The 12,066-nt window shown below is 49.6% G+C and overlaps 1 protein-coding gene across 1 annotated transcript in view; it reads left to right on the top strand.

The window, feature by feature from the left end:
• LOC141963915 (hydrocephalus-inducing protein homolog) overlaps nt 1-7,424 on the top strand; it is a 109,628-nt gene extending 102,204 nt beyond the window's left edge. Inside the window, 5 exon segments of the mRNA XM_074913650.1 lie at nt 438-1,052; nt 1,526-1,729; nt 2,136-2,350; nt 2,533-2,717; nt 7,390-7,424. Coding sequence (XP_074769751.1) covers nt 438-1,052; nt 1,526-1,729; nt 2,136-2,350; nt 2,533-2,717; nt 7,390-7,424 — 1,254 coding nt within the window.
• The last annotated feature ends 4,642 nt before the right edge of the window (nt 7,425-12,066 follow it).

Raw genomic sequence — 12,066 nt, 5'->3', positions numbered from 1 at the left:
ACACCTCTGAGCCGTGACCCGCCTGGGATGTGGTGTCTTTTGCTACCTGTCTGGCAGGAGATACCACCAGGCCCTCTAGGTATTCATTAGCAGCCAGGCTTCCCAAAGTGTCAGCCAGACACAGGGATGGATGTTCAGCACAGCAGAAACGTGCCCGGAGGACTGCACAGGAGTAAGGAGGTGTCTTAAGTTTGGGTCGGGGAAGCTGTTCCATTTCTCAGCTGGTTTGCAGGACTCCTCATCAGTCTGACGCTGGGGAGTTTAGTTTCAGTTGAGCTCAACTGGATACCAGCTGCGCTCTGAACTGGGATTTGTTGAGCACCTAGCACAAGCCTCAGATGAGACATGGGGTGCTATTGCAAAGATCGCCGCTGTCCTACAGCATTTGAGTTGGTGCTTGGAAATGCTCACCGCTTTTTCCTGCTCGTCCTGCCCAGAATACGAACGCATCCACCAGAAACACCAGAGCATCCATTGGCAACCTGTCCGAAGTCACCGAGGGGGGAGAGAGGAAGGGATCTGCAAAGGAGCACCCGGACTCTCTTGCAAGTGACAAGGAAGATAAGAAAAAGCAGAGCGAGGCTCCCCTGGCAGATGTCTGCCCAGCAGAGGTTGTACAACCTGCGGACCCAGAACAGGGGGAAACCAAAACCGAGGCGCAGAGTGACAGCGAGAACTTGGCCCTGAGGTTTAAGATCTACGAGGCATCGCAGAAGGATGTCACACATATTTTGTCATCCTGGGACAGGGCTCAGGGTATCCTGCTGTCCCCTCTGAACCAGGAGGTGGTACAGCAGCAAGTCCAAGGCCAGCGCCGTTGCAGGAGCCAAAAGGACAGAGAGAAGGAGCACCAGGAGAGGCTGGAGAAGGAGCATCTGGAAAAACTGAAGGCTCTTGAGGACTCCAAGTTATCTGGGCTGGAAGGGGAAGGTGCAGAAGGGTCATCCAGAGGCCAGGACGTCGGGGTGCCCTGCCTGGACATCCAGGTGCTGAGCTCTGCAGATGTGACGAGGGCGATCCTGGAGAGTGGCAAGCTGCCAGCAGCAGAGCAGGTAAAGCCCTGTGAGGCTCAGATGCTGAGCCTGCCATGGTCTAGGCCCTGGTGCATTGTGTCCCGCCAGGTGACAACAGCACAGAGCCTTGTCCAGGCCACTGATGATGTTCCACGATGGCTTCACAGCAGCCACGTGGCTGGGGAAGTTCTTGCCATCCCTCAGGTCGGGGGGAAGAGGGGGGGCTCTCATCCTCTCTGTTCAGAGAGTTTCCCAGTCTGGAAATCATTCACAGTGGTCCCAGGGCAGGGCAGCTCCTGGTCATTGTTTCCTTCAGCCGAGTCACTCAAATTTCTCTCTAGGTCCCACTTGTAGGTCCTGGCACTGCTCTGGAGCCTGCCCACCCCGCTGGGCATAAAAAATCACTGTACTCCATCTACATAAAAAACCCATTGCCAAAAGCTCAGTGTCTTTCAGGGAGTGTGAGGATGAAGGCGACGGGAGCATAAACAGGGTTTTCTCTTATGCTTTAGATCCTGGATGACTTGGGACTGGGTCCCTCGGGGCCTCCCATTCCACCTACGGCTTTCTACTCCGTGATCCGCTACCCGGAGAAGCGGATGGTCCCTGCAGCAGGAGAAGCCCTCGAGCACTTCGCCTTTGTCGTGCCTGAAGGTGCCACTGCAGAAGAAGAAAAGAAGAACACCAGAAGTCTGTTGGATGTGCCTGCAGTGGAGGTGCCAGGGCAGGGTCCAGGCTGGATGGGGGCATGGGGGGTGGGTGGGATGGAAAAGGATCACTGTGGAAGGGCAGTGAAGACATGACAGGGCTCCATGTCTGCAGGCATCCCTCCTGTCTGTCTGAAAGAGACAGCTCTGCTTGAAATATGGGCCAGTTCTGTAAGATGAGAGGAAAAAAAAATCAGCTAAACCCTTCAACTTCCCTTGAGGAGAGGGTCCTGGGCAAGGAGGGGTGTTGTAGGCAAAACAAAGTCCCATACGGAAGACCAAATCCATGGGCAGAGGTGGTTGGTGGTTTATTCTCTCTCCCGTCTGTTAACAAACCTGCAGCTTTCTCTCTGGGATGGGGGCGTCTCAGGGCAGGTCTCACCTCTCTCCCTTTCCTCTCTGCCTTGGTGTGAAGGTGTCAGAGGAGCAGGTCACGCCAAGCAGGGGCCAGTCGGGGAAGGAGAAAGCCGCGGGCAGGCCGGAGGCTGTGAGGAGGAAGCGGAGCTCCAGCCGGGCGAGGTCTCCAGGCAGGAGAGGTCTCCAGGCGCCGGGCACGGGAGCACCCACGCAGCGCCCCGGGGCACACCAAAGCGACATGGACACGGTCCCATCCCCGGGGAGATCCGTCAGGTGAGCCGTGAGGGAGGAGGTGATCCCTCTGCTTCACGTCCATCTTGCCAGCGGGGTCCATCGTCCCCAGCCCTGCAGGGACCCTCTGCCAGGGCCTCCATGGGGGGATGGCAAGTCCATGAGCCGCCTCCTTCTCTCGTTTGCTCGTTATCAATGTCTGAAGCCTCCTCTTTCATTGCCAGGCTGAGCAGCTGCCGGTGGATAGTGCCTGCCCACGGCGAGGTAGAACTGAGGGTCCAGTTCAGCTCCACGGTGCCGGGGCAGTTTGATCAGACGCTGCATTTTGAGGTGCTGGGGACGAACCAACAGTACCAGGTGCACTGCAGGGGTACCTGCCTGTATCCCACCATCAGCCAGGACCCCCACGGTAAGGCTGGGGCATGGGAGCCTCCCACACTGCTCCTCCCTGAACTCAGAGCCAGGGCTGCCCCTTGTGCCCCAGCGACCTTCTGGCTCGGGCAGAGCATGCTGCCTGAGCCGCCCAGTGTCTCTTCCCGTGCTTGGAGCTGGGAACCAGTACTGGTACTATGGGAGACCTGGGCTGGTCTGAGGGATCAGAATGTAAGTTTGATACTGACTTTGAGCAGATAACCACGTACCCTTAAGAGACTTGAAAGTCCCGAGAAGAGCTGAGAAGATCAAGGAACTGCCAGACCGGAACTGCCTGACCACAAGGAGAGGAAGGTCATCGAGGCTGAAACAGAGAAGAGGGCATCCAGCCGTGAACTGTTAGTCTCCACCAAAGCCAGTCACACATGAACACAAACGCTTCATAAAGTCGTTAAAAGGCTTGTTGGAACAATAAAGTAGCCATTTTGCACAATTCGGTGTTTGTCGTGTCTGTCTCAACAATGACAAATGGTGACCCCGATGTGATCCCAACACCGAGGAAATAAATAACGGCGGCAGGAAGAGCTGCGGAGATGGAGCCCAGTCAAGCGCAGCGGCGGGGAGAGCTGCACAGTCCCGACAACCTTTTGGAATTTGACACCGTCCAGGTGAGTGGCTGGGAACAAAGCGATGGGTGCCATCCTTTCTAAGGAGGAGGGTATGATTCTGACAATGTGGAAGTTGGTGCTTCAGCGCAGGGGAGTCAAATTGGATGATGTAGCGCTCCAAAAAATGTTGTCGTGAATCAAAGCGCAAGGGTATGAAGCTGGCACTGCCACTGCATTTAGTGTGAGCAAATGGGAAGAACTGGGACAGAAACTGCTGGAGTGTGCCTCTCGCAGTAATAAGAATGCAGCCGACCTCCTTACAACCTGGAGGTTTTTAAAAGAGACTTTAAAAGACTTTAAGGCGGAGAAAGCAAGCTCAGGGGAAACACCTTATAATCCAGGGGTGTCCTCGGGCCGGGTCCTGGTGGCGAGAGGTCAAGATAAGGACCTAGCGGGGGGAGCCCGTCCCAAACGTAGACGTGGTTGAGGGCGAGGGGATTGTGTGAGGACTCTGATGAGGAAGCACAAGATGAGTTGTTTCCTCCACAAAGACCGAATGAGCAGAAAGCCCCTCAGGCAGTGCCCCCTCCACCTCCCATCGTGGAGCCCTCTGCTGCCACCTCCCTCTGACGAGGGGAAAGCCCTGCGCACTTTGCTTATCTGGTGCAAAAGGAATGGGGTCCCTGCTGATGCACGGTCTGCTTTTGATCTCGAAACATGGAAAGGGGCAGGGAGCGCCTTATTCGAGGCGGCCGTAAGGAAGAATGCCATCACTGTGTCATCTTCAACTGCATGGCGACTGGTACAGGAATTCCTGAAACAGTTAAAAACTGATCGGGCTGTGGCGGCAGCTGCATGGCATGGAGCCAAGGACGTTATCCAGGGAGGGAGGGGTGGGGCGAGGGGTTTTTAACTGTGGTAACATAACGCTTTTCACTGTCCCACTGTGTCTGTTAAGCATTGTTAGTGTTTGAATTCAGGTGCTATTCCTGTTTTCTTCCCCTAACAAGTCTGTCTTTTGCCCTGACTCATGGGTGCTCGAGCCACCCCTCTCTGTCATTATCTCCATTCCTGAGCTCTTTGCTTCATTTCTCCTTCCCAGCTCTGCGGGGAAGGGGTGAGTGAGCGGCTGTGTGATGCGCAGTTGCCCTCTGGGCTCAAACCAGGGCAAAATTTAAGGATGGTGTCCACCTAAACAGGCCAGGAAGTGAAAATCCCCCAGGAGCTATGGCGATTTGATGTAACGTTTTTAAATGTTTGGAAATGGCCCGGGACATGGTGTTCGATTTGTCGAGATTTGTAACACTGGTGTAACAGGGGGTTTGTGCAGCGTGAGCGTATCGAGTCCCAGACGGCTTCGTCCTGCTCTCAAAGCTAAAGAAGAATTTTTCTGCTTCCATGGGAGCAGATGGATTTTTGAGAGCTCTTTCTAGTTCGTTAACCGTGAGTCTGGGAACTAATGTTCTGATTCAACATCTCCACCCAGAGTCATGGGGGGTTCCTCATGCAGTGGGTGAAGCGGTGGAGGGTCAGATCTACACACGGGTCAGGGGCTGCATTGACCCCCCGCCTCCCGCTGCAGGGATGAGCCCAGGCAGAGGCGCTGTGAAACGAACATCGAACCTTTAATGAAGTGAGAAACAGAGAGCCGGGAGAGAGCTGGGGCTGGGGCTGGAGCGGGCGGGCGCAGGCTGCGTGCGGCGGGGATCCGGCTCCACGTCTTCTCTGCCCGCCTGTCGGAAGGGGTCGGGGGGCGGCGGCACTCTGTCCGTGGTGTCCCTCAGGTTCTGGCTCGCTTGCCGGGCATGTGGTCGGCATCGGATGCTCTCCGCTTGCTGCTGCCTGCTGCTGCCTGCCGCCACGCTGTGCCTGTCCGGCTTCGCCTCCCGCGGGGTTTTGGAGCGTTTTCCCACCCATTGCTCCACCATCTTCCTCCTCTTGGGTGGGATGTTGTCCCGCAAGGATTTTTCTTGCTTTTTGATGTTTAAGACTCCTTTAAGGAGCTGCTGGACTATGAGATCTGTAATTTTTTGGTTTCTGCTGTCATTTAAATCAACCACCTTAATTCCACATTCCATTTTTTAATTTTTTATTTCTAAAAGCATTGTGTACGAGTAGGAGCAAAATACTGAGCATGGCTGAGTCCTAAATCTATTTGTAGCTGTGACCTAATCAAAGCAGAAGACCCAAGCTCCTAGAAGTGGCTCCTCTTCCTCCCTCCTGCCACCACCCCAGGGCATATTCTCTGCAAACAAAGTCATACCTCGGTAAATGAAAGGGCTGCTGTGCATTGGCTACGCTCCCCTCCTCCCATTCACGGAGGTGATGTCGGATTACTTAGTTGAGAAAAAACTGCCAGCACTGGCCATTATCTGCTGAGGCAATTTAAATTAAGCCCAGGATATTGCCACGAAAGATTGTGCCTCCCTTGTTCCTGCCTAGGTTTCTGCAAACTGCCCTGTCTGTAGTGAGACAAGAATGTTCTCAGTGGAATGGTAAATCACCTGTCGTGGTAGTTCGGGCAGAAACTGAATGCTTACATTCCAGAACACACTTTTATAGTACTGATTGTACTCTCCTGTTGGTAGACTCAATAGAAAAATAAAATCTGACAACTATTTCAAGTTTAATAAGAAGTAACAGAATGGTAGAAATGGGAATTAAATCTTACTGGAGTTCAGTCATCTAATATCCAGCACAGGTTTGTCTTTTAATATGCATTAATATCACCCCTCAAAAAATTATTCCCAAATCGTAGCAGCAGCTATACCAGCAAAGTTAAAGCCAGCAAGTTTTGGTTCTCCATCAGATTCAATAAAATAAGATAGGAGGTGTGAAATTCAGTATCGAGATAGAGAAATCAAATAACAAAGACAATCTCATTTATCCAACAACATGAGTAGAGGGCTTGGGCCTTAGGTGATATTCAGTCAAAACAGCATTCCATGACACCCTGCCTTTTTTTTTCTTTTTTTTAATCTTTTTCCTTAAGCAGGAGCTTTGTCTCTCTGCAATCCAAAAATATTCCAGCTGCAGTAGTCCTGTGTTGAGGTAGGGGTATTAGCTGTCTTTTTCTATCTGCCAATCCGCAGAGGTGTGGCGCTCAGATCACAGCTAATCCATGCAGGAGATTATGACCTTCGCGGGAACAAAAGCACAGACACCAATATGGTGGTTGCTTCTTGTTCGATTTATTAACTGCACAATTGCTTTATATATGCCTTCCCGTACATCGCGAGATCTTTACTTCCCTATTCTTTCTGTACATCGTGAGATCTTCCGAGCGCCTCTCCCTACACTTCCCCCTCCCCATGCTATATAGCTATATTTGTAATAATTGAAGACTTGTTGTTCTATTTCTTCATGTGCAAGGGTGAGTTTTTTGGTGTTGGTTTTTTCGTTGTTGGTTTTTTTGGTGTTGGGTTTTTTTTCCATTCTTTCTCTGTATTAACCACAGCTGCTGCATGCTTCTCTGTAGTGCTTGCCCATATGTTGGGTTTGGGCGAGATGGTTCATCTAGCAGAAGATCCAAGTAGCCAAAAGCCACAGAAAATCCGCAAAAACTTTAAGAAGAAATGGTTATTTCAGCTTTTATACATCGGGCAGGTATCCATTTAATTAAACCATCTTTTTCCACTGCTGCATACCCACGCCCAAACACTCTCAGTGACCAGCCTAATTCCCACTCCCGGTTCCTTGACCTGAACCAAAGGATAATTTTTTGTCTCCTGGGTTGGCATAAAGTGTTTCCACAGGGGAAGTGTGGACTCGCCGCCTCTACAAAATGATTTAAAGCATAAAGGGCGCGGGACAATAAAGTCTGTTGCCGGTCTATGGGTATTGTCCCCTTATGACCTTCCCCCTCCCCAAGCTGTTGTAGTTTGGCTTTTAGGGTGCGATGCGCACGTTCCACTATTGCTTGCTCTTGACTGCTGTAAGGAAGGCCGTGTACTAACTTGACGTCCCATAATGCACACCATTCTTTCGTACGTCTCGCGATGAAACAAGGGCCGTTATCTGTTTTAATCTCTTGTGGCTTCCCTAATAAGGCGATGACGCCCTCCCAGTGAGCAATAATGTGTCTGGCTGTTTGTCTGCAAGCCATCGTGGCTAATATTGTAGAACTCAAGGTGTGAATGGTTACCATGAGGTATTTATTTGGTTTTAATAGGTCAAATTCTGTTATGTCAGTTTGCCATATCTGACTGGGGGAGATACCCCTTGGATTGACACCTGCTTCCCACAGTGGGCCCTTTTGACAGTAGGGACAAAGTGCCACTATGTTTTTTGCTTGTGACAGAGAAATATGACATGTTTTTGCTAAAGCTTTTGCTCCGAGGTGTAGAAAGGCATGTAAATGCTTTGCAGCATCTAGTGACTATACACCCCGAGCCACCTGGTCAGCCTTATGATTGCCTTCTATAATTGGACCAGGTAAGGATTGGTGACTGTTCACATGTGTAAGAAAGGCCTGTCCTACGTGTTGTTGTAGAGCGTCATAAAGCAAAGTCGATACTTCCGTCTGCACAAATCCTACGGTTACCATTTTGTGTACAAGTTTATAAACAGAGAGAGAGTCTGGAACAATATTAAGTGGATTCTCTGTTTCCTGCTGGAGTGCCGTCTGGACCGCTTTGGCTTCCAACCATTGTACTGATTTATTAGTCTGAGTCCACAACCTCTTTTCCCAGTGTCCTTCAGCTTTCCATACGACTGCAGCTGTTTGTGATTGTGATGAGGCATCTGTGAAGTATGTTGTGCCGTTAAGAGGGCGCATGACTAGGGGTAGTGTAAGTTGTAGCTGAAGTGTCTTCAGGTGTGTAACACATTGTAGACCCTTTCCAGTTGTCATGGACCCTGGAAAGTCAAAGATGGCACGTTGTAAGTCTTCCGAACGTGTAACCATGTCGTCCCACACTTGCTGCTTCCAGGGGATGAGTATTGTGTCAGGTTCCTTCCCAAAGTGTTGAAGGGTCATGTTGCGTAGGCATCCTATGAGGTCCGCTACAACAGCGACTGTGGTAACAAAGGCGGCCTTGTTGGTATTTTGACAAGCCCAGGCTAAAGGCACGGGTTTGCCATCCCAGCCAGACTGTCCGATTATACCAACCATGTGTCAGATAGGCTTTTTGTCCACCAAACTATATACATCCCCAGGCCTGACCTCGCATGCTATTCCCAGCTACTGGGGGAAGAGAGCCTCTCAGCTCTAACTCCAATCAAACAGGTCTGGGATGGGTCGGCAGCAGTTGCTAAGCCCAGGCAAAATGCCTGCTGTCCTGACTGATTTTTCCCTGCCACCTTGGCACAGCTCAGCAGTTTCTTATCTATCTTCTGAGGCCTGTTCTTCATCAAAGCCTAGCTGTTTGTCAGAGGCTGTGTAAGGCCGATGCCTCCCAGATCTCCCCTTTCTTGGTTTCTGCAACGGCACCTGCAAGGCTTGTTTGAGAGCTGTATCAATTAAGGGTTAGACAAACTTCAAAAACACAGCATACTTACAATAGTTCCACAGAAGGCTGAAACAGTACAGCAGTTACAATTATTAGTTAAAAGAGTAGGCTAATTTCAGTACTGATAAATAAGAGATATGACTAAATACTACAAAATAAACAGTAAGGAAAGTACGGAATAGCACACTTAATAGAAGTACTAACATCCAGATCTGCAATCGCTGGGGAACCCCGAATGCAGTGAGAATTCAGAGTGCCCTTCCTCACAAACTGGAAGCCCTACGTGATGCGTCCATCTGTAGGTGAGGCATCCAACGTCGCTGCAAGCAGGTCCGGCCTCTAAATCAACAGGCCAAAATAACTGGCACTTTTCTTTGAGCAGGAACATCTGATTTCATCCTCCTGTTGGGTTCCACCTGGAGCCTGGCCAGCACTCCAGGGGGAAACCAAGGGAGTTTCTAATAAGGTTAAACACTTGAGCTTTTAATTCTTAATATTGCTAAACAAAGAAAGTGGAATACACACATTCTTACAGCATTTCATCCTTATTAATAACTGCATTTCATCTAAACTACATCTTTCAATAGTGACTAGTAAGCCTAGATACTTCATTAAGGAGTTGCAATTACTGTTAGCATTTTCTCTTAAAAGAATTGGCAACTGTAGTGTAGTTTGTCCTGTTGCAGTAGCAAACATTACCCAGACATTCTGCTTAAATGATCAGTCGAAGAGATTACAAACTGTCAGCACAGGGGCACCCACAGCACCCACAGCTGGATCCTGAGTGCTGGCTGCCTCTCACCCTCAGGTGTGGTTGCACACACCCTGCCAGTGACCACTGGAGACTGAGACCTGTGGAGATACAAGCATAACCTCTTCCCCAGGTTATTAAAAGATATGGTCCTCCTCAGTTACTACTTTCTAAGTTTTTTGTTAACACTTGAGACTTGCTCTGGTCCTCTTGTTGATCTGGTATCTTGCATCTTCCCCCTTTAGTTGTTGTTGTTGTTGTAACAGACGCTTTAGCTTGCTAGATGTATGCTCCACCATGGCCTGACCGGTCAGTGAGTGGGGAATGCTGGTCAGGTGCTTGACCCCCCACTGTATGGCAGGATGCAAACAGTGCTCCAGAAAAGGTATTAACAGACACATGTACATATTTTAACATTTCAAATGCAGCTGAGTGAGTGACATCAGTTTGGCATAATTCTGAGGAGGTGAGTCCCCAAGGGTCGACACCACTTCCCTGTTGAGGAGATGGAGTCTGTCTGGTATTCAGGGCAAGTTGCAGTGATGTCTTTAGCCTGACGCCTTGACAAAGAAAACTGGTTTTGATTTTGCTCTGGCATTCTGGTGGAAAAAAGGCATGTGTTTTTCATCCCACTGAAACACCGGAGCATATGGCTGACCTGGAGCCAAGATCTCTCTCCCTTTTTGTTTTTGCAAAAGTGCTTTCAAGGTTTGGCGTGCTCTTTCTATGATGGCTTGTCCCGTGGGGGAATGCAGTGTACCTGTGATTAACATCAGTTTTAAGTTTAAGCTGTTGCAGGACCATAGTCTGTTCACAAATCCTTCAGCCCAGGTACTGCCTGGTGATGATATCTGTACCTTTTCAAGTGGTATTTGCAACACCATTTGAGATTGTAAGTGCTTGGTTAAAGCAAGAGCCTTTTCCATGATCTCCTGTGTTACTGCTGCTGTAAGGATGTCATCCATATAATGATATGTAACAGTTTGGGGGACCTGGTGGGACTTTTATGTCTTATGGTAAAATAATGCAGTGGTATTGTTTTGCAGGTTCACTGACATCAATAGTGGGAATAGAAAAGGTAATTGTAGGTGCATCGTTCGGATGCAAGGGAATGATAAAAGAAATCAATCCTTTAGATCAATTACTACAAGATGCCAGTTTCAGGTAATCATTGTTGGGGAGGGCATTCATGGTTGTAAAGTATTTTTATCCTGTGTGGTATCATTAATATGTTGGAGATCATGTAAAAGTCACTATTAACCACTTTTCTTTAAAATAAGAAACTTAATTATCCCTGAATTAAGTCATTAAGGTGGCATGACTTTTTCCTTGGCAAGGGCCACTGACCCACCCACACCGGTGATTCCATTTTCCAGGTGAGTTTCAGGGTGGGTTTCAGGGTGGGTTGTGCTACAGTGGTAATTAAGACAAATTTGATCCAGTTGGAGTTCCCCATTGAGCCACACAGTCACAACCCCAAAACGTAATAGGGGTTTCCAATATAAATGGGTGAATATTTGCTACCCAATTTTCTGGGCCTCTTACATGAATGAGATCCTTGCTTTGAATTGTTACAGCATGACACCAACCCTGAAAAGCATTTGAGGTACCAGAGCTAACAGCCAGACTGCTCACAGATATTATGGTCACATCTGCACCAGTATCTAAAATGCCTGTCAGCTCGACAGATTTTTTAGCTTTAACGAGAGTACATTTTACCAGAAGTTAACCTTGTGTCACTGTCTGAGTCCAAAAATATTTAAGGGGTACCTGCTGATCCAAATCCCGAGTCATCGCGGCTTCTCGGCATAGTAGTAGGGGGAGCCACAGTAAAATTAACAAGCTGAACAATTTTTGACCGTTTTGTTACAGAGCACAGGGGTACAGACCATAGTTTTGATTTTTCTCTTTATAACCAGCATCTACGACCCCTGGTAAAAAAAACAACCCCTGTCAGGTGGTAGATGATCTTTCAAGAATATTTCCGTCAGGCAGATGGTTCAGTGGTGCACTCTCCCCGCAGAGCACGCACCTAAATTCAAGACAACAATCAACACAGAATTGCTGCCTCCCGCTAGAGGAGGCATTTTACATGTAACACTGAGCCCGAACAGACAGCAGCACCGATGACTCCGCAGCTGCAGCTGGGCTGCGTCTCACACACGCAGAACAATCACACAACCACACCAACAAGTCCCCCACACTCCTTACTGACACAACATAGAATGACAAATATTACAAATACGAAGACTCCATTAAGAACATATAAAGCCTGTGCTGCATGACAGCATCAGCACCTTCTCGGTGAAAAAACCTGCTGCTTTTGTCGGGGTGGGGGGGGGGGTGCGGGGGGCCGGGCCGAGCGCGGTGCCGGGCTCAGCCGCAGGCGGCCGCTCCGTGGCGCAGGGGCTCGGGGAGGCCCCGGGCCGCCGTTGCCATCTCCATACTGCGCGCCCCGACCGCTGCTGGACCCCGCGGACTCCTCCGACTGAGTAGTCTCCTCTGAGAAGCGTTGCAGTCCCCTGTGTGCATCCTTAGATGCATGTTGTTCGGCTTGGGAGGCTTTCATCAATGCAT

Source organism: Athene noctua, chromosome 9 (assembly GCF_965140245.1).
Source record: "Athene noctua chromosome 9, bAthNoc1.hap1.1, whole genome shotgun sequence".
Classification (NCBI taxonomy): Eukaryota; Metazoa; Chordata; class Aves; order Strigiformes; family Strigidae; genus Athene; species Athene noctua.
This window is presented reverse-complemented; position numbering and strand designations above follow the sequence as displayed.